The following is a 23639-nucleotide window of genomic DNA, read 5'->3' as shown; positions in this document are numbered from 1 at the left end:
ATTATATAAAAAATTGTTTCTTGGAATCAAAATGATCGAAGTTGTCGTAACATCAGTCCTCACTTTTGGTCCGATATATCAAGTTTTGTAAAAACATTACGCTACATTTTGAATATATCTTCATCGAACGACCCCAATATATATATATAGACACAATTTTTAATCAGAGAACTATGTAGATTAGTTCTTCGGACAGAACCCCAATATTGACACTTTAAAGTAGACGTCTTCCTTGCCATAAAAATTCTGTATTCAATTCTTTTTGCATTTAGAAAAAGTTGCATTGAATGCAAACAGAATTGAATACAGACGATTCATGGATTACTTCGGGGGAAGAAACAATTTTGAGATCTCGAAAACAAAAGTAAAATTGACAAATTTATCAACCTCAAAAATATGTTGTCGATTTATATGCATTTTTTATGCATAGCAAAAGAAGACAGGAACAAGCAACGTAATATTTGTCTTACAAGAAAGTTGACAGGAGTCTTCTTTTGCTATGCATAAAAAATGCATGAGAATCGACGACATATTTTTGTGGTCGGCAATTTTGTCAATTTTTATCTATATTTTTGCATGACAAAATTAGGTTTTTTTTTCACCGGTGCTATTATAAAGATGAACATATTTGTATAAAATGATAAACATTTGGTGTGATAAAAAAGTATTTCACCGAATGTTCGTTTTCAAATGCATTTGCGGCATTCGATATAGTTTCTTTTTTTGCTGGGATTGGGTTTTTGCTACTGGGAGAGAAAACGTACTAAAACGTAAAAAGCTGTCAAAAGATGTGACAGAAGGATTAGCTAAATATACTGAAATCAAACATTTTAGAGATTTACACATTGTAGATAGATGCTCGAAAAAAGTCATTTGAATTTAAAAGGATTTTTCAACGTTTCAACGAATAGTTCTTAGAATATTATAATATCGTCTCGCCGATACCGAACAGAAGAAAAAAGTTTACGAAAATCCCTTGACTGGATCATGAGCAAGAGCTATTATAGCTAGCATAACTAACATAACTACTCGGTCGTACAACATAAGGTGGTGTCTGTTGTGACTGTGTTTTCTGCAGATTTTCTTAATTTTTCCTATACTATTAAAACTAAAAGCAGTAAAATCTTAATATCTACTCACTTACTACCCTGAGAACTAATCTATATGACCTACGGAATGACGCAGCGAATTTTTTTTTGTTTCGAAGCAAGATCTATAATTTTTTTAATGACGGAATATTTATGAATTCGTTGGAAACATCAGCGTATTCCAGCGCCCCATTTACCCAGCGCCCTGGACCAATTGGTCCCTGTGACAATGCGGCACTGCTCATGAGTCGGTCATCCAATTTCCATGAACTTTTTTTGTCGATCGGCATTGTTAATACCTTTCATTTTACCATATTAACAACTTTACCGTTTAAATTTCCGGAGATATCTTTGAAAAACCCTAAATCGCTTATGGGGGCCCAGCTCGAGAGGGGTTGACCCAAAATCGACCATCTTCGAACTTAGCCTCTCTTTTGACATTACCAAACGGGAAAAAAAAGAGTTTTCAAAAAAGGTTGTGATTTACTCGAGTTATAGGGGTCATGGACGGACAAGGCGGACGGACGGACAGGCGGACGGACGGAAATTTTTTTTATTGCGGATTCGTTATCTATGAACATAGACAAATGCTTTGCCGTAACCGTCTGCTTCTAATCTTACAAGCCCCCAGTACTTCGTACGGGGCTAAAAATGTCCGTCCGTCCGTCTGTCTGCCCGTCTGTCCGTGACCCCTATAACTTAAGTAAATCACAACATGTTGTGAAAATTCTTTTTTTCCAGTTTGGCAATGTCAAAAGAGATTTTGGGTCGACCACTTCCGAGCTGGGGCCCCATAAGCGATTTCAGGTTTTTCGAATATACGTTCGGAAATTTAGCAGTTGTTAATGATGCTTAAAATGAAAGGTATTAACAATGCCGATCGACAAAAAAAAGTTCATGGAAATTTGATGACCGACTCGTGAATTAGACCCCTTGGTGTGAACCAGGTACAGGGCGGGAAGCAGTTTTTGCTTGTAGATCGGCCAAATTTGAACGGATTTCGACTACTTTCGCTTTATTAGACAGGTATGACAGGTGAACGTACCAATTAGGGAAAAAAGTTTATGAAATTTGGTTGACCGGAGCGTGAGCTAAGTCCCTTGGAGTGAGCTCGTATCCGGCTACTCGGCCGTACAGTGAACGTGGTGTTTTGCCAATATCTTCAGTATATTTTGACCGAATTTCATTTTTTTTGAATGGTATTGACGAATGCAAAGCGTTACTACTATTTCCAGTTACCTAACAAAATGGCTGCCGACGGCCATATTGGATTTTATTAAAAACAATATAAATTGGTAAAAATGAAGTAAAATTTGTGCGTTTTCGACAATTTTTGTAAAATCTGAGATGTACTTGCACACTAAATAGCATGGTGTGGATAAATTTCTAGAATTAGGTCCTTGGACTAAGGCCGCTACTCGGCCCTAAGTGCTTTTTGCACATAAATCAAGTAAATCTCAACCGATTTTGCTAGTTTTTGTTTCATTTGAGAGATAATTGAATACCCAATAGAAAGTTGGCAAAAAATTTTGGGTTTCTAAAATAATGTCGTAAATTGTTGGTTTTATTTGAGAGGTACTTCGTACTGGCTTTCGTAATTGCGCTATGCGCAATTTTAAAAATGAACACTTTCAGTAAATTTGACCATGACCAACTTGACTTGCATTTTGGTAACAGACGCATCAGAAGGTTGTAGACGTATTAGGGTTCCAGGCGTATTACGGCTACGGACGTATTATGGTTACGAACGAAATAGGATTACGGGTCGTACGGGGCTAAGTCGCAGCAAACGCTCCGACTGTTCTGATGTCTTGTTTATCATGTAAAATATCATTGGTCATCTTTGATGGATGGCTGTGCAGCTGGATGGGCATGAACATTGTCCTGGGATGTCATACTATTAATAAAACATAAAAATCTGTGCCATGGGCATGAACATTGTCCTGGGATGTCATACTATTAATAAAACATAAAAATCTGTGCCTAACAACATCATTACGTGGGCTTTGTATGAGAAAATAAGTTCAACGCAATGGGTACTGTAATATAGAAAAAAGAATTTTTACGAAAAAGAGGAAGAAGCCCCCTAATTTTTTGCAGTGTTTACAGGGACGAACTAAGCTTCAATTTACGCTAAAAAAAACAGCAAAATATTTGGGTGCTCCTGGTGAAACTTGTAAATTTGTAATATAACCCTCCAGCTCGACCGATATTTTTTTTAGAATCTCCTGTCGATTCTCTATTAAACTTGCCTTCGTTGCAAATAGGTCGTTTACCTACATTTCAAAATAAAATTTGTTAAACAAGTCATGATTCAGAAATTTTCTTAGGATCGCCCCGAGCCGGAGAGGTCGTTTAAAAAAAAAGTTCTTCTACGAAATGATCACCTCTGAATTCCCTATAGACAGCACCATAACGGTCCGGAAACAAAAATGGAGTGTCCGTTTAAAAAAAAATTTCACCTGCAAGAGGGTCTGAAATTCAAGCGTACCTAAATTTGTGAATAATATTATGAAAGAATTATTCGCTTTCTTCTCCACTTCTTCGGGTGGTGTGGAAAAAAATAAAAAATAAGGAAATTATACAGTTCATCAGTGACGTTGAAACACCAAAGTGGTGACCAGAATAACTTTTACATCAGTTATTACATCTAGAGATCGATACTGCTTTTTCCAGTAAGCCGTACAAAAGCGCTCTACAATCAACTGTCACTTGATATCAACCGATCCAATCGGCTTCGTTGTTAGACTCAACAAGTCACTAAATAACTTGGTTTGGATTACAAATCTGTCTGTTACGCAATTACTCGTAACGAGCATATTAAATAATGACACGTTTTGTAGGCTAAGATACTAATAGATAAGTAACCTCAACCAATATACAAACAACACACTGTTTACGGCTGTGGTTCCAAATGTTCTGGGCTCTGATGTATGGAAAGTAGCGGTAGAGGTGTGTTGTTTATATATTGAGGCAATTGACGAGCAACTAATTTTGGAATTAACCGATCGGTCTCTCTAACAACTTTAAATAGCAAGTGGATCAAAACTTCTCGATGATTTAGTCAACAATGAGCTGTATCTGGGCTCAGAACAAATGTACAAAAATACAACGATCAGTGATTGTATTTGGCATGACATTGACGACACGTGTTCTGACGATGTGTCGATAATTTTATATGCTAATCGAAGGAGAGAAGTGGTAAGTGAATTTAAATGTTAGACGACATTGTGCTTGCTTAGGATGGGGCCACCCATTGGGTAAACTTGCGCAATCTATAGAGTGGGGAAGGTTGGACTTTGTTTAAAGTCTAGATGGGAGATGTTAAGAAATCCTTTTTTATTGAGTGGACAGTGGCATCTATCCTTATTGAGTTGAAGCTGGGCGGGCTTTAGGACTATCGAAAGATCTGTGTGTGAAGGTCTAGTTTTGAGCAACGCCGATAACACCGACCGATAATAGTAAAAAATAAGATTTTAAACAAAAACCAATACAAATAATACAATAAACAAAGTAATACGCACACATATAAATAAGGCAAACACAAACATAGCAAACGATGCATAATTATATCAAATGATACGTGAGTATAATGAGAAATTATATGTGAATATGATGATTTCTAGCATGTATTGAAGTGGGTTTACGAAATTTAAGGGCACGGGTGCGGGCTTCTCGAAAATGTGCGGGTACGGGCGCGGAAACGGGCTCTGAAATTGAAATGTACGGGTAACGGGCGCCGCGGGCAAAAAAATTAGGTATGCCCGCTCATCTCTAGCCCTAACTCACGGTCCACTCACCCAATTTTATTAAACTTTTTTTTCTTGGATCGGTATCGACCGTACTTGTCTTTTGCCGTTTCATTTACATCGGATTTGATTTACTTAAGATATTGACGTGACAGACGGACAGACAAAATTTTTATTGCTTCGAATTCCATCAATTACACACGGCATCGTAATACTATGAGCCCTGCCCTTCTGTACTTCGTACTGGGCTAAAAACTCTTGCCCACCTCATAGATGTGAGAAAGAAGAGCAAGGTGTGTGGATCATTTTTATCAAAAGAAGGGGCTGTCGGGTATGGCATAAATTGACAAATACTTTCTTTTCATAAAACAATAATTTGTTCAACCCAAAAACTTCCACATCTATTGAAATCAGTCAAAACCCCTTGAAATAGAAAAACGTGACCAAAGTAGTTAAAAAAATTGTTTGTGAATGGCATTCAAAAAGAAGAAAGCCGTATCAACTGCCACATGTGACGCAAACTTTTTCTTGTGAAATCTTCTCCACATTTTTTGGGTCAAATTTTTGTTGTGAACATTTTTGCGTACAAGTGCAGAATGCGTCACTTACTATGAGATCAGTTGTTATGAAAGAATTACAGGGATCTGCGTCAATTGATACTCTCTTAACGGCTTTTGAATAATAGTTAGTCCGTAAAAGGTTTGATTATCTAATTCCAAGCGGCTGTAATTAGAGCAGAAATCAGCTTTCCTTCACAGAACCGGTTGGTAATCCTAAAAGTTACATTATTATTTATGAGAATGGAAGGGGGAAATGGATTCGGATGTGAAAAGAAAGGGTTGTCACTGATTCCGGAATTTACGCTGATATCGTTTGCATGCGAGGAGTACACAGTAGACGACCCCTTAACACAACTTGTTCTTTTCCCATACTTCAGTTCAATCCTCGCGATAAAAACTGGTTGCAAAACAGCGCTTACAATCCGCGCAAGAAAAATGTCGTTCTCATCCATGGCTACGCGTCAGGAGACCAAGATCCGCCGTTCGCCGTACTAAGAAGAGGTATAAATGGAAATGCAAATCAAAAAATGATTTTCCTAAGACAAAACTCTGGATTCTGTTTTAAGCTTATGAGAGAACCGGTCGCTACAACGTATTTTTGGTGGATTATTCGAGTCTGAACCGCCCACCGTGCTATGTTTCGGCCGTTAACAATCTACGATACATTGGCCGATGTGTTGCCAACTATTTGAATGGATTCCGTACGAACGGATTGCATGTCGATAAATTAACATGTACTGGCCATTCGTTGGGAGCAATCACTTGTGGATTGTTGAGAAATCATTTGCAATTTCAATTGAACAAAATTATTGGTAATTGGCAGGGCAGATAAATGCTATTGCTGCAGCTCACAACTCGTAACTTCTCCTAAGTACAAAATAACATCGTCACATTGACGAATTATACTCCAGTGAGGTGCCGCAATAGCGCTTCTCTGTATGAATGCGAAATTTTTAGTGAGAAATCCACAGAAGTAAAAAATAAATGTTTCCCTCTCATAGCACTGGATCCTGCATGGCCGCTCATTATTGGTGATCTTCGTTTAACTAAATCAAGTGCACGAGTCGTTCATGTGCTCCAAACGAATGCTGGACACTACGGCCAATTAGGACCGGTCGGACATGTCAATGTCTGTGTCAACAGTGGCTACATCCAACCATATTGCTTTGGAACGCGTCGTAAGTTCATATGAACCGGAGAATGACAAAATGGAAATGTTATTAACATCCGTAAATTCATTTTCATACAGATCCACACTTGTGCAGTCACATTCGATCACTTTGTTATATGGCACAGAGTTTATTTCCGCATAAGAAACCTCTGACAGCCAAGAAATGTTTTACATTCTGTCCCAATCTAGGAATATTCAAATTTATGATAAAATCAGAGGAAATCAAAGTCATCAATAACGTACCGCCGACGTAAGTGCCACAATCTAGGCTGTGCTCAAATGGCGTTGACACTACATTAGAGGTGAGCGGGCCGAGGTTTTTTCAAAGCCCGACCCGACCCGACCCGAGCTCGACCCGAATCGATTTTTAAATCCCGAGATACCCGACAGATACTGAAACAGAACTGAGGCCCGACCCAAACCCGAACCGAATTAAATTTTTGAGACCCGATAACCCGAAACTTGACAGATACTGAGACCCAAAAGATACTGAAACTCGCTAAAATTGAAAATTATTCAGAAAACTCAAAAAAAATATTTTATTTTGAAACAGATTCTTGAATTTCTTAGATCCACATATAAGTGTTCGACGCTGTGACTTTACATAGAAAATTTTAATTCGGGTCGGTTTTGGATTTTAAATTAAAAACCCGGCCCGACCCTGACCCGACCCGAATTGAATTTTAAAAACCCGAGCAACCCGAAGCCCGTTAAAATTGAATCGGGTTCGGATTCGGGGCGGGTTTTTGGACAACTTTGGGTAGCCCGCTCTCCTCTAACACTGCACGAATACAAATTCACCTAGTAGCACAAGTAAAGAAGGTTTCTTTGTCTTATGTATGTTGGCCATGCCCTTTTCATATAACAACACTTCTTTCACCACGGATGGCTTGTTTCGTACTACCGGCATGAGATATTCTCGGATTCGAGTGTTCAATAATCCTTCACTAATCGCTCTAACCGCTGCCGCTTGGGCTGTTTCCAAAGCATATTTTAGTCTGTGAGGATTCGCTATTGACGTGTTGATTTTACATGACGCGATTTTAAACAACTTTTCCGCCCGTCGGACGAATGTTACCGTTTCCTCACCCGGTTGTTACTGACACCCACCTATGTCCCTGATGCAGTCTTCATATGGCGTATCTTTCCTATATTCTTCAATTAGTAACGTTTTCATTTTTTCAAAAGTCGTACATACCGATAGGCTCACGTTGTAATACGCATCGCCACATAACCGCATTTTCAGACATTCCAGCAGGTCGTCAGCCTCACCCGGTCTCTCACCTTTCTTCATCGCTTCACATCCTTTCAGATATTTGTCCAGTTTAACCAAATTCGTGCTTTTTGGTTCATTCAGATCCCCTTCAAACATTGGAACAATTCTATTTACCTTTAACATTATATCCTCGAGTGGCCTCTGATTTAAGAAGTCTAGGTCGTTACTGTCACTAGAAGCGGTACTGTTCTTCCTTGGCATCTTAACTGGTGTTACTTCTGGTGACTGTGTGAGAGTTCATGCTTTGTGCAGCGCTCGCCTATATTCTGAGACAGTCGCGTTGATTCCCGTCTCGTCTTGACCACCAACAGTGTTATCTATTGTTCTGAGGTTATCTGAAACGTTAGTTCTATCAAAAAAGCACCTGTTTATCGCCTCGTTGTGTGTCCTAGACGATTCCCGGTTCTGGTCTGTCCGTCCTTCCTTCAGCTCTTCCAGTTGTTGAGTGCACACCTTAAGCTCGTTCTGTTCCTCGGCCAATTCCCGTTCTAGTTCATAAATTTTCTGCCTGAGTCTAGTGATTTCTTGTCGTTCCTTCTTTATTTCAGATTCAGCTTCTTCGAATTGCGCCCGTATTATCGATAGCCCACGTTCCGCACTCTCTTGGTCTTGCTTGTGCACAAAAGCTAACTTTTTTTCCGATTCTCTCTGCTCTTTAATTTCTCTTTCTAGTTTTACCTTATCTTCCTCCAACTTAGCAGCATGACTCTTTACCTGCGTGATTTGTGTTATGAACTTCCCGATTTGCTCTTCACATTCAAGGAAGTCGTGTGCCAAGCGCGAATTCTCGATCTTTTGCCCGTTTAACTGATCTGCCAACGTTTGCTGACTGATCTGTTCGTTATCAAGCTGATTGGTTAACCTGTGGATATCACTATCTACCTCACCTGTTCTTTTCAGGACTTCCTCGTATAATTTCTCAGTTCTCTTTTGATTCTGTACTGCCTGGTTTAAATTTTCGTTCACCTGCAAATATTTATTTTCATAGAGACTTACCAGATCCGCCAGAATTTGGTCCACGAACTCCTCGATTGAACTACCAATCGCCCATTCGTCCCAGATGGCCTCTCTTTCTTTCGTTGCCGCTGGTCCTGCTATTTGGAGGTATTGTGTTTTGATGTTCTCTGCCAAATCCCTCTGTTTTCTTGAGCTCTCGTGAATGGCTCGAGTCTGGCGTTCTACCTGATCCTTCAGATTCAGAATCTGTTCCTCTGCTTTCTTTATACTCTGATTCACCTTATTCATTCTTGTCCCGGTTTCCTAATTCTATTACCCAAGACTCTACGGTGTTCCAACCTTATTTGTTTCGCATTTATTCGTTCAATAACACGGCCGGGTCCATATCTGCACTTCAACGTTGGGCGCCATTGTCGTATCCTTCAATTATAATGACACGGTGTTGCACTCGGAAAAAAAAAAGTTTATTATTCAACTTTTATTATTTAACTAATTTACAGCTTTTTCAAATAATATACAAGGTTTTCGACGCGAAATCACTCATTCGGGCAGATCCTTTACCAAATTAAAATTCTGTTTCCACGACTATCAACTTTTACCGAACCTTTCCACTCGACCGACAATATACTTCTCTTTTCTACAATTCTTGCAACCGACCGTTCGGTACGATTGATATTTCACATTTTGCATACTTTGCATTATCCGCAATTTGATGCGAGTGCAATTGCACTTCACATCCGTCCAACCTCGATAGCAATTTCGTGGACGTGACATTCTCACGATATTCGATTCCAAATATTTGAAAAGTCGATGATTCAGCAAATCGTGGAACATATTTCTCGCCATTCGGCATGAGGGGTATCACAAGCTGAGCCTGACCTAGATTCGCTGCTATCGGTACAATGTCATCAGCGAAGCGGAGATTGCTCAGGTACTCTCCATTTATCTTTATTCCCATTTTACTCCAATTTAACTTCTTAAAATAATTTCGGTGAAATGGTGTCGCCCTGCCTTACACCCCGGCCAATTCTAAATTTCTCCGTGCTCTTATGAAGTTTTATACATGAAGTAGCATTTTTGTACACATATCGAATTGTGTTGGAGTACCTTGAGTCTACTCTACATTCGTCTAATGCGTCCAATATCGACCATGTTTCCACTGAATCGAAAGCTTTTTCGAAGTCTATGAATAGCACGACACTTCTCAATAAGCGTTCTCATCACCTGCAAATGGTCGTTTGTGCTGAAACCAGATCTGAAAGCAGCTTGTTCAACAGGTTGGTAGAAGTCGAACTTGTTAGTGTTCCTCTTCGTAATGATTTTCATAAAGAACTTGTAGAGTGTTGACAATAGGCTTATGGGTCGGTAATTTTTGTTATGTCTCTTTTTTTATGCAGCAATGTAATTACCGCATTTTCCCAGGCTTCTGGTACTTCTTCCCATTGGAGACATTGATTAAACAAAGCCGAGATTGCCTTTAATAAGGAGTCTCCACCTAGTTTAATGGCTTCCATGGGAGCCTTTTTGTTTTTCATCTCGGCTACTGCGGCCTTGACTTCATCAACAGTTATGTCGGGCATATCCTCCGATCTGGAAATCGCTTCAGCCGTTATCGTAAAAATCCAATGAAAGTACAGAACAGGTATGGCCGATCGGCAAATTCACCTTAAACGTATTCATAAATTATGTCAAAATAATATGAAAATGAGTGCGTTTGAGAGCGTAAATCAAATGTTTATGTCCTCCGGGCGAACGATCGACCATACCTGCTTTACACTTTCATTGTAAAAATCCACTAAACTTTCAAAATTTGTATCGCACCTTCAGCTGAGTACAGAAATGCAGTTTCCGTTACCGCTATCCACCATGTGTTCTTTGTGATGCGGCCCAGTGAAATAATGGCGATCGGCGAAACCTCCTCATATACAACCAGCGCACATTCTCTTCATTGTAGCACCTACAATATCAATCGCTGCGCTTAAATTCACGCCATAAGTTCGCCTTCTATTTCAAAACATGCCGCATAGCGTGGCTTTTTAACGCTTATTTTTTGACATTTATTATATGACGTCAGCGTTACTTTGTCCAGCTGCCGTTTGAAAATATTTAAGTTTTTGGCGCACTTATTGCGTCAATTCATCAGAAACTTGAGTTGGCTTTTTGTGATCCGCGAAGTTTTGAATCACCTTCAGTGGTTCAGATACTTCGGTTAGAAATTCGAATCCACCAATTTCCAATTCCAGTTCCTGGCGCGTCCAATTTGGCCTGACACCTCCTCCGATTAAATGTACTTGATTTCCAGGGAGTTTGAATACACTTCTGCATTAGACAGCGGAGTAATATGGATCAGTGATTTAGCCAAAGTTCTGACCGGCCAGACCTTTATGATTAGTTGAGAAGTTTCTTATCTTAATTGATCACGAACGCGGTGGCATAAAAGTTTCATGGTGGCCGTGGCTCCTAAGGTTTTATATTAGGAGGTTACTCCAGTCACTGTGGCGGTTATGGCAAAAATTCGCCGAACTTTACTGTAATTTTCGTACAAAATTGCAGCGCGATTCCAGTTCAGTTGAGAAAATTCCGATCGGCGTAACCTTTTCGTATACAACCTTCGTGGCTCCAACTAGATTTGTGACGGTTTCAACTTTACCAATTTTTTTTGGTAACTTGATTCACAGATTATTCGCTAATTATGGCGATTGGAACGTCGCTTCGTCGGATAGAGTCAAAATCTGAATGACATTTGCAAATGCGACCCACGTGTTGTAATGTGGGAGAGAAATTCAATATATCTGTCGAAGTCGAAGCGACCTCCCAATCGCCATAATTATCATCTGATTTCATTAATTTTCCAAATTTTTGTTTTTACTTATTCGTAAACGGGACAAGTAAAAAACTGTGCTAAGTTTGTGTTTCTTTAAAAACACACGAGCAATTTTGCGTGGCCGTAAAATTGTGAGGTGCGGGAAAACAGAAAAAGTAGGAAAATGAGGTATGCTTGAAAAACTAGGGAAAAACACCGCAAAAACACTGTTCCGAGTTCCGACTTTAAACTACTGCCATATAATTATTGAATATATTGCATCCTTTGTTAAAAGCATCAGCTAGTGCTTTATACAATGACTCGACAATGACTTTTACTTCATTCCTCCAAACATACTTTCTACATTTATATGGCACCGCGGTATACTATGTGTAACATGCAAATATGGTCATGATCGTAGTTAATTTATTTAACACAGATACCAAATGTCATGTGGAATGCGTGGAACGCGATTGCTTAAAAAAACAGCGACTGCTACGCAATTGACATCTGATTGTTTTTTTTGTTGATTTGTTGGTTTTGTCGAGTGCTTTTCAATTTTAACATTTTCTTTCGCTTTGGTGTAACAAGGACTGAAACAGCTTCTAGTTTTGTGTTAAAATTGTTTCAAAGTCTTCTAAATTTTATAGATTTCAGATGTGTTCGTATATCTTCTTCTTCTTCTTCTTTTTCAGCTTGTTTCTATCCACTGCTGGATGTAGGCCTCTCCAACTTCTTTCCATTTCGTACGATCCATTGCCATTTGCTGCCAGTTTGTACCTGCAATATTCTTAATTCCGTTTGTCCATCTCTCTGGTGGTCTACCTATAGCTCGTCTTTTATATGGTCGCCAGTTCATGATCTTTTTGGTCCAACGTTCGTCTGTCCTTCTTGCAATATGTCCCGCCCAGCTCCATTTCAGAGATGCTATTCTTTCCATGACATCAACGACCCTGGTTTGTTGTCGAATCCATTGATTCGTCATTCTGTCTCTGAGTGTTATTCCAAGCATACTCCGTTCCATGGCTCTTTGTGTCACTCTCAATTTTTCTTCGGATGCTTTCGTTAAAGTTAACGTTTCCGCTCCATAAGTGAGCACTGGAAGGACACAAGTGTCGAAAACTTTGCGTTTCAGACTATTATTCGTATATAATAAGCCCTAATTAGGCCGTCAAATCGTGAATTTTGCTTTGTGTTTGAGTGATTTGTTTCCGTACAGAACTCATTCTGTTATTTTCTTTTTTAAAAGAAAAATTTAATTAATTTGATAATACAGTGGGCAAAGTATCTAAATTGATAATTTTCCATTAATTCGTCACAACTTTTAATTCATAATTCAATCCTGAAAATTGGTCAATCTAAAAATACACTGCTCGTCCGCATTCACATCCTCAATCAACAAACGTCAAACGGTTTTCATTGTCTCATTAGATTTTTTTGTGAAAATGTTTTTTGCCTACCTATTAAACCAGAGCTCTCAATATTTCCGAAATTGTTTCATTTCGAATAAGGAAAGTGCTCTTAAAATCAACAAATCGAAAACAACAAACAATGTGTTTCGAGCACTGTGGAACGACAACAAATTCAAAACAAATTTTACGCGCCTTATTGTTCCAACATTAAAATTTTTTATTCGGGAAAAAATTCCCCGAAAACGACAATTTTATAAAACGATTTTAATGACACAATCCAAAAGGTAAAACAAACATTTCTTCCCTCGAACACTCCAGAAAATGTAACCGATCACAATATTACACAATAAACTACAAATTTACGCTGAGTTCGTCTTTATAAGACTCATCAGTGCACCTTTGTTGCTTGCAACCATGTGCATATCAGCGTGTTCAAATTCAAACTAAAAAATTTGAATTTGATCACAACACAACACAGTCTGAACGGCATATTGCGAAACAAAGGATCGTGACGTCACATATAGAGGTTTCTCGAAGGAAAAAAATGTTTGTTTTTTGTCAGTCTGAGTGTACTGAAAACCTAATTCTTTCTATCCAAGATAGCAAAATAAATTCGGATCGCAACAAAGGTGCACTGATGAGTCTTATAAAGACGAAATCAGCGTAAATTAGTAGTTTATTGTGTAATATTGTGATCGGTTACATTTTCTGGAGTGTTCGAGGGAAGAAATGTTTGTTTTACCTTTTGGATTGTGTCATTAAAATCGTTTTATAAAATTGTCGTTTTCGGGGAATTTTTTCCCGAATAAAAAATTTTAATGTTTTAACAATAAGGCGCGTAAAATTTATTTTGAATGTTTTTTATTCTTGGAGTTATTTTCAGAAAAGTTATGCTCCGCAAGTGTCGGATATCGATTTTTCTTCGCTTGTTCGATACTGTTTTTTATTCATTCTCATTTAAAATGTGTTTTGACTACTTATCTACTCGAAAATAAAGAAATATCAGGAATTCCTAATAAGTTGCAGATGTTTTCGATTCAAAAGTTTTTTTCCTCTATTTCAATGGATCTTTATTTTAATATTGAATAATAGGAGGGTTCTGTTAGCCGGGCTCACTGAATATCTTTGAATTTTGACCTAATCTCTCTTTATTTATTTATTTATTAAATAGGGCGTATGACTAGTTACTCAGTCATACTGCACTTAGGCCGCCTGTGGGCCCATTGTGCTCACCCTTTTGGAAAAATAAATTTATAAAAAGTTGGTGCCGACGTGCACTGCATATGTATTTAGAGCGGAAACTTTCCATACTACACGTATGTAGTTAAGAATATCCCTTCAGTGCACTATTTTGATGTTACCGTATGTTAATGGTGATGTTACCCAAGCAATTATACCTACAAATGTACAAATGCTCGGCATTGGCACCTGTAGTGGGTGTGTAGTAGTAATTACACAAACAAACGATTACGTGGAACGCTTACAAGCGAATATTCCTTCTGGAACTCCAATTGCCATTAACAAAGCTCGACTTGTTCTCTTTTACATAGCTCGACTAGAAATTCGTCGTGTAACAAATCCCGACAAGGCCTGATATGTTCAATTTCTACTTAGCTCGACTAGAGCCGTGAATTTTGTCGTGAGACAGGGCCCGACCAGGGCTTACGTTTTTTTTTTTTTTTTTTTATTATTATTATTACATAGACCGACTAGGGACGTTTGTTACACAAAACCCGACTAGGGTTTCGTTGCATAGCTCGACTAGAACTATTTTTTGTCGTGAGACAAAGCCCGACTTGGGCACGATGTAATTAATCGCTATAGCTCGATTAGAATTATTTCGCCGTGAGACGAAGCCCGACTGAGGCATCGTTTAATTCATTTCATAGCTCGATTAGAACTATTTATTGTCGTGAGACAGCTCACAGTGAATCTAGGTTATAAACCCGAGAGAACAAAAGTCGAAATGAAAACCGCATGACCACAAACAAAAGAACAATGATCTTCTTTGTACGCACCACTTTTATACAAAAGCAAACGAACATGATACATGAATACTTGTATAAAATCACAGCAAAAAAATAGACAAGCACAGGAAAACAAATCTAAATGGACTAATTATATTGTTGAATTACAATTATTGAATTACAAATTCACAAAATCAAAATTTTGTAGCGCAATGCAAGACGAAAACGCATTTTAGAGAGCGACGTAAAAACACGTCCGTTCTCCATGCCGTCTCTACTCGTCTCTTTAAGTATCTACAGAAATTCTTATCAAGTCACTTTGGAGGAATTATTTCAGCAACCCCTTCTTAATAAGATTTAAAAAATCCATTAGTCGAAAAGATAAATCTGATAAATTTATTGCACTCTTAGCGCTGGTTTTTGTATTGAACTTCCTGAAATAAGTACGTTACTTCAGTTAATTCATTCTTTATTTGGTTTTTCGTAGCTTTTTTTAGAAAAATGCCTTGCAGTGCTGCTTGATAATTTATTAATCCAGATATTATTCCTCACCTATGGCATTATGTAATAAATCTCATATTTCTATCTCCGAAATGCTGCGTAAATGTCGAACATTAACAAATTTGGACAATTTTAAAATATCAGAAAATATGAGTGTAGAAAATGGCTGGACTACTACACCTCGTAGGCTTATCTCAAATCTTAATAAAGTTCTAAGCTCTAACCGTAGCTCAACTTTTTTTCGTTAAATATATTCTTTGGTTTTTCTGTCAGAAGGATGTGCTATGTGACAATAAACTAAAGTTGGTTGATTTCTTGGACTATAGCGGTGGTTTGTAAATAAAAGACGTTAGTTTACGCAATATTTCGAGCTTTGGCTTTGCTCTTCATCAGGCTTTTTTGACTACTAATTACATTACTGAAAATCAACAAAAATATGAAGCTAAGACTACTAACTCCTCTCCACATGCATATTACAAATGTTTTGTAGCTTTGACTTTAATTTAGCCAACGGCGAAGAAACAAAATCCAACATGTGTCAATAAACATCAGACGCATCTTCATTGTATTTTCGTTAGTAATTTGAAGGACACCACGAGTGTAATCGAAAATCATTGAAATAGGAATAGCCTGAAACCTGATATGATCTGGATCAGATCTGATAGATTTTGACTTGACCTGATTTGAGTTGAACCTGAAAATACAGACACTGACCTGAAGTGAATTGTATCAGACCTATTTCGCAAATTATTTTAACAATATCTTGAGAAATTTGTTACTTCTATTATGCAAATATCCTCCGTAAAACTACTAAACGGAAATTACGATTTTAGAACTCCGCGGCAAAGGAAACTAACAAGAAATATGCAAATGAATCAGGTCAATCCTGGTTATTTCAGGTTAAATTTAAAACATGTCAGGTCAGATCAGGTTTTTGATTTTCATGTCAAAAACCTACCTATTCCGAGGCATAAGTGGTTTGTAGTGTGGCTAAGCTAATTTACTGACCGAAAACAGCATGGTTGCCTCACCTTTTTAAGTACAATCTTCAAAACAACCTTCAAAAGAAATCTTTTCCTATTTGATTTTCCACATAAACTCTTGCATAAACTACAGTGTGTTCATCTTTAGAAAGAACAATTTCAGATTTATCAGAGTTTTAAAAGTCATCGAGGTTCCCAGTCAATTAAGTTCTTCCTGGTCTATGATATTTTGGCGCGAAATTTGAATTCGCTATGGGATTTTCAAATTTTGTGCCAAAATATCATAACCTGGAAACGCTTTATTGACTGGGAACATCGATGACTTTTAGAACTCTCAAAAATTTCAAATATGTTCCGAACTAAAATGAACCCACTGTACATAGTTTTCTGAAACTTTGCCTAAATCTTTTGCCGATCCCAAAATGCATTCCAATTTGCTGTAAAGATCTTCGCATCATCAATTAAATACAACAGTCGATTGAATTGACGATTCAAAGGCTTGCGTAGCATAAATTTCCTGAAAATAACTCAAAGAATAAAAACATTGTTTTTTGTTTTCGATTTGTTGATTTTAAGAGCACTTTCCTTATTCGAAATTTATAAAAATTATCAATTGAATCATCTTGTAAACAATTTATTGACTCGAATAAATGAAACAATTTCGGAAATATTGAGAGCTCTGGATTTAATAGGTAGGCAAAAAACATTTTCACAAAAAAATCTAATGAGACAATGAAAACTGTTTGACGTTTGTTGATTGAGGATGTGAATGCGGACGAGCAGTGTATTTTTATATTGACGAATTTTCAGGATTGAATTATGAATTAAAAGTTGTGACGAATTAATGGAAAATTATCAATTTAGATACTTCGTCTACTGTATTATCAAATTGATTAAATTTTTCTTTTAAAAAAGTAAAGAACAGAATGAGTTCTGTAGGGAAACAAATCACTCAAACACAAAGCAAAATTCACGATTTAACGGCATAATTAGGGCTTATTATATACGAACACATCTGAAACCTATAAAATTTAGAAGACTTTGAAACAATTTTAACACAAAACTAGAAGCTGTTTCAGTCCTTGTTACACCAAAGCGAAAGAAAATGTTAAAATTGAAAAGCACTCGACAAAACCAACAAATCAACAAAAAAACAATCAGATGTCAATTGCGTAGCAGTCGCTGTTTCTCCAAGCACTCGCGTTCCACGCATTCCACATGACATTTGGTATCTGTGTTAAATAAATTAACTACGATCATGACCATATTTGCGTGTTACACATAGTACTGAAGTTATGGTTCCTTTTGTTATTGCTTTCTGAAGCCGTTTTAGCCGTTTCTGAAGGGCCTAGCAAAATCCCGCTTAGCGCTTTGCACAATGAAATTCAAAATTATAGATAGTAGAGATAAAAAAGCACATTCCGACAAAATTTTACACTCACACGCAGGTGTTTACACAGAAAAATACGCATACAATTGTGCCAAGCAAGGAAATGCTGGACAGAAAAAATTGTTTGAGCTTTCGCCAGGTGTCTTAGAGACCTGCGTGGTAGTTTAGAGCTGGTTCAGGTATCGATTTTTTGCTAAATTTTTGGAACTGTGCCAACCTAACACCATTTCGAGGCATGTCGGAACAGAAAGCCTACCCAATAAGAGGGTTGTTGGGGCTTCAGGTTCTGTCCGGGTCAAAACAGTTCCATTTAGTCGATGTAAAATATTTATCATTTGTTTTCTTTCAGAGCTTCAGGAACGTATTGTCTTGAGAACGCAAATCCGCCATACTGTCCCAAGTATTTGAACGGGTTCGGAGATGACATGTGTTGCCGATTTGTGTGATTGTGTGTGATTTTGTTATGAAAATTTTGTTAAATTAAATTTAAAAAAACAAACCTTCACTTCGTTTTTCTTCCAAATTTGAGCATCCATACAAATTTCACCATCTATCACTCCTTTAATTCTCGTTACTTCATATTCCGTCTCTCCGGTAGTTCTAAAGAGGAAACTCTGAGCCATATGTAGGACTCAGGGTATGTAAATCAAAAATTTAGCAATATCTGGTGCACAATCACACGAGTTTTCCATACGTTCAGTAATAAGTGAGACACTAGGCTCCGACCACCACATCTTCTCCTTCTTCTTCTTTTTCAGCCTGTTTCTATCCACTGCTGGATGTAGGCTCCAACTTCTTTCCATTTCGTACGATTCATTGCCATTTGCTGCCAGTTTGTACCTGCAATATTCTTAATTCCGTTTGTCCATCTCTCTGGTGGTCTACCTATACCTCGTCTTTTATATGGTCGCCCGTTCATGATCTTTTTGGTCCAACGTTCGTCTGTCCTTCTTGCAATATGTCCCGCCCAGCTCCATTTCAGAGATGCTATTCTTTCCATGACATCAACGACCCTGGAGTGTTAATCCAAGCATACTCCGTTCCATGTCTCTTTGTGTCACTCCCCCGGTAAAAAAAACATATTTGAGACCGTTGTTGAGACCGAAACTTTTGCCGTGAGACTATGTATTTCGAGCCTATAAGAATATTTGAGACCGAGAATTTGTCGAAATAGTTCATCGGAGTTCATCCAAAATTCATGAGACGTCTCACTTTAGAGTCATTTGAGGATGTTCTAGTCTGACTGAGTGGTCTGGTTTCGGATTTGCTAGACGTAGTGAGACTGGAGGAGTGGTCTGGTTTCGGATTTGCTAGACGTAGTGAGACTGACTGAGTGGTCTGGTTTCGGATTTGCTAGACGTAGTGAGACTGACTGAGTGGTCTGGTTTCGGATTTGCTAGACGTAGTGAGACTGGATGAGTGGTCTGGTTTCGGATTTGCTAGACGTAATGAGACTGGATAGTGGTCTCATTACGGATTTCTTAGACGATGTGAGACTGGACGAGTGGTCTCATTTTGGATTTCTTAGACGTTGTGAGACTGGATGAGTGGTCTCATTACGGATTTCCCTTGTGAGGATAACTGAGTGGTCTTATTTAAAAAAAAGACTGTTAGTGATTTATCAGTGGTTGGACTAAGCCTAATCCGTCCTTTACTTCTATATACTCAGTGAAGAGTATAATATGAAGTGAATCACAGCGAGCTGGCGTTCCCCTTCTTCATCACACAGCTGAAATGCCTATCTAAATGAAGCTCAAAACAAAATAAAATAAAATAAATTAAGAACAAACAGAGTTTTAACACTCTTCTCTTACCCTGGACTCACGTTAAGTGAATTATCAGTGGTTGGACTAAGCCTAATCCGTCCTTTACTTCTATATACTCAGTATCTGAGATCCACAAATACCTTGAAAATTCCTTAACCGACTGAAACCAAGGTGGTTGATTGCCGGATGATTGTAAGTGAGTTTTTAGGTTTGAATGTTGATTGCTTGATTTGACTGGTTTGTTTGAGACCACTCAACCAGTCTCAGAAATCGAAGAAAATATTTTCTTCAAATGAGTCCACTCAACCAGTCTCAGAAATCGAAGAAAATATTTTCTTGAAATGAGACCACTCAACCGGTCTCAAAAGTCGAAGAAATTATTTTCTTCAAATGAGACCACTCAACCAGTCTCAAAAATCGAAGAAAATATTTTCTTCAAATGAGACCACTCAACCAGTCTCAGAAATCGAAGAAAATATTTTCTTCAAATGAGACCACTCAACCAGTCTCAGAAATCGAAGAAAATATTTTTAGCCCCGTACGAAGTACTGGGGGCTTATAAGATTAATATGCCGTTTGTAACACGTCGAATTGGAAGCAGACAGTAAGGGCAAAGCATTTGGTTATGTTCATAGATGACGAATCCGCAATAAAAAAAATGTCCGTCCGTCCATCCGTCCGTCCGTGACCCCTCTAGCTGGAGCAAATCACAACCTTTTTTCAAAATTCTTTTTTTCCCCGATTGGTATCGACAAAAGTAAGGTCAAGTTCGAAAATGGGCATGGTAGGGTCGGCCCTTCCAGAGCTAGGGCCCTATAGGTGTTTTTCAGTCTTTCGACGATATCTACCGAAATACGCACGCAATAGCTGCTTGTAATATATCAAATGAAAGGTATTGACGAGTAGAACAAAGTTGCTGAACATTGTTTTTGGGTAGGATGGAACCCGGGCTTGTTGCGAGGGCTCAAAGGTCATTACTCGGCCCTAAGTGTTTTTTGCACATAAATCGAGTAAATCTCATCCGATTTTGCTAGATTTAGTTTTTTATGGAAGGTAATTGAATACCGAAAATAACGTGGAGAAAAAAGTTTCAAATTTGGGCCCTTAGACTAAGGCCGCTACTCGGCCCTAAGTGTTTTTTGCACATAAATCGAGTAAATCTCATCCGATTTTGCTAGATTTAGTTTTTTATGGCAGGTAATTGAATACCGAAAAGAACGTGGCGAAAAAATTTTCAAATTTGGGCCCTTGGACTAAGGCCGCTACTCGGCCCTAAGTGTTTTTTGAACATAAATCGAGTAAATCTCATCCGATTTTGCTATATTTAGCTTTTTATGGAAGGTAATTGAATACTGAAAAGAACGTGGCGAAAAACGTTTCAAATTTGCTCTCTTGGACTAAGGCCGCTACTCGGCCCTAAGTGTTTTTTGCACATAAATCGAGTAAATCTCATCCGATTTTTCTAGTTTTTGTTTCATTTGAGAGATAATTGAATGCCGAATAGAATGATGGCGAAAAAAGTTTCAAATTTGGTCCCTTGGACTAAGGCCGCTACTCGGCCCTAAGTGTTTTTTGCACATAAATCGAGTAAATCTCATCCGATTTTGCTAGTTTTTGTTTCATTTGAGAGATAATTGAATGCCAAATAGAATGGTGGAAAAAAAGTTTTAAATTTGGGCCCTTGGTCTAAGGCCGCTACTCGGCCCTAAGTGTTTTTTGCACATAAATCGAGTAAATATCATCCGAGTTTGCTAATTTTTGTTTTATTTGAGAGGTAATTGAATACCCAATGGAAAGTTGGCAAAAAATTTTGGGTTTCTAAAATAATGTCGTAAATTGTTGGTTTTATTTGAGAGGTACTTCGTACGGGCTTTCGTAATTGCGCTATGCGCAATTTTAAAAATGAACACTTTCAGTAAATTTGAGCATGCCCAACTTGACTTGCATTTTGGTAACAGACGCATTAGAGGGTTGTAGACGTATTAGGGGTCCGGGCGTATTACGGCTACGTTCGTATTATGGTTACGGACGAAATAGGATTACAGGTCGTACGGGGCTAAGTCGCAGCAAACGCTCCGACTGTTCTGATGCCTTGTTTTCAAATGAGACCACTCAACCGGTCTCAGTAATCGAAGAAAATATTTTCTTCAAATGAGACCACTCAACCGGTCTCAAAAAACGAAGTAATTATTTTCTTTAAATGAGACCACTCAACCGGACTCAGTAATCGAAGAAAATATTTTATACAAATGAGACCACTCAATCGGTCTCAAAAGTCGAAGAAAATATTTTCTTCGAATAAGACCACTCAACCGGTCTCAAAAGTCGAAGAAAATATTTTCTTTAAATGAGACCACTCAACCGGTCTCAGTAACCGAAGAAAACATTTTCTTCAAATTAGACCACTCATCCAGTCTCGCACGTTCACCAATAAATGTTATGAAAGAGACCACTTGTTCCATCTCTAGCGATCTGGACATATAACTGCAACGAGACCACTCATCCAGTCTTGCACAGTTCACCAATAAATGTCAGCAAAGAGACCACTTGTTCCGTCTCAAGCGATCTGGACATATAACTGCAACGAGACCACTCATCCAGTCTCGCACAGTTCACCAATAAATGTTAGCAAAGAGACTACTTGTTACGTCTTAAGCGATCTGGACATATAACTGCAACGAGACGACTCATCCAGTCTCACACAGTCTGGCGAAATAATATTCGAAAAAAACTACTCGTCCGGCCTACGGTATTCTCATTTGTTCATCCGAAATGGTCACCGGGGTCTCAATTTATCTTCGGATGCTTCCGTTAAAGTTAACGTTTCCGCTCCATAAGTGGGCACTGGAAGGACACAAGTGTCGAAAACTTTGCGTTTCAGACTATTATTCATTTTGCTTTTGAAAATTAGTCTGAATTTTCCCAACGCTGCCCATGCAAGACCAATCCTACGTCTTATTTCTGCAGTTTGGTTTTCCAGACCTAACTTCAGTTTATGTCCTAGATATACATAGCTGTCGACTCGTTCAGTGACAGTGTCACCAATTTTGATTTCTCTATCGTCCCCGATGTTAGTCATGACTTTTGTCTATGAACTCGAAAATCAGTGCCGTCTCATCGAATGAGCTCTTCGCGTTGAGGAGGTAAGGTCAAATACTGAGAAAAGACAAAGTTTCTTCGATAAATACAGCAAGAGAAATGATAAGCTCCGGCTCACAGTACTAATATCGAATATGCCAGCTAAGCCGAAAGAAGGTTGAGACTGTTGAAACGATTAACCGGAACAATGTGGGGAACATCGAGAGACACACTGCGCTGCGCTGAGTATGTACATTCACTCAGTCCTCACGTACGGAGAAGAATTACTGATAACAGCTAGTGATTCAGTCAACAAACAACTCGAAATAGTACAAAACAAGGCATTGAGGACGATTTGTGGTGGAGTGAAATTTACACCGATTACATCAATGGAAATGTTCACCGATGTAAAAACATTGCAATTCTCCAGAGAAGAAGCAGCTTTGAAACTATATCAAAGAATTGTAAGGACCCTGAACAACTTATGGAACAATTTCATTACAACCGAAGAACGCCTTAAATCGAAATATTCATTTGTGAATAAAATCGAACAATTACACCGTAAATACGTGTTAAATTTGCCGAATAAAGTTCGGAAGTTCACGAATAAAAAGCAATCAAAATTACGCAACATGGAGTACAACGCGAGCAAAACATTGATCAAGCAATCACGAAACGCAATACCGAATTGTCCGAAGGGAAAGCATGTTCGATGACCAACCCGAAAATTGTGCGATCGAATGTTAGGCAGACGTATGTTGCAAACTTTCGAAAACTAACGGGACACTATCTGCTTTACAAGCATTTGCATTGAATGAAATTGGTGCCCTCCTCACTTTGCAAGTTCTGTGAAAAAGAAGACCAAATATCAGAAGAATTTATTTCGAAACTATATTGGCACATTCGAGGAAAAGAATGAATTGAATTGAATTGATATT

At 38.2% G+C, this 23639-nt stretch overlaps 1 protein-coding gene across 1 annotated transcript; it reads left to right on the top strand.

Annotated features, from left to right (window-relative positions):
* The first annotated feature begins 5708 nt into the window (after positions 1-5708).
* Positions 5709-18328, top strand: LOC119074183 (endothelial lipase-like). Its single transcript, XM_037180176.1, has 5 exons — positions 5709-5898; positions 5964-6209; positions 6399-6575; positions 6647-6818; positions 18207-18328. Exons 1-5 carry the CDS (start codon positions 5715-5717, stop codon positions 18301-18303), a joined length of 876 nt encoding a protein of 291 aa, XP_037036071.1. The 5' UTR covers positions 5709-5714; the 3' UTR covers positions 18304-18328.
* The last annotated feature ends 5311 nt before the right edge of the window (positions 18329-23639 follow it).

Source organism: Bradysia coprophila, unplaced genomic scaffold (genome assembly GCF_014529535.1).
Source record: "Bradysia coprophila strain Holo2 unplaced genomic scaffold, BU_Bcop_v1 contig_143, whole genome shotgun sequence".
In the NCBI taxonomy this organism is placed as follows: Eukaryota; Metazoa; Arthropoda; class Insecta; order Diptera; family Sciaridae; genus Bradysia; species Bradysia coprophila.
Note: the sequence above shows the minus strand (reverse complement) of the source record. Positions and strands in the feature narration are given on the sequence as shown.

What these genes read in the sequence shown, in the direction of transcription:
- LOC119074183 (XM_037180176.1), top strand. Translation starts at nt 5,715, where the DNA reads ATGCGAGGAGTACACAGTAGACGACCCCTTAACACAACTTGTTCTTTT. An exon ending in TCAATTGAACAAAATTATTG is followed by an intron (nt 6,210 to 6,398) that starts GTAATTGGCAGG and finishes TCCCTCTCATAG; the next exon opens with CACTGGATCCTGCATGGCCG. An exon ending in ATCAATAACGTACCGCCGAC is followed by an intron (nt 6,819 to 18,206) that starts GTAAGTGCCACA and finishes GTTTTCTTTCAG; the next exon opens with AGCTTCAGGAACGTATTGTC.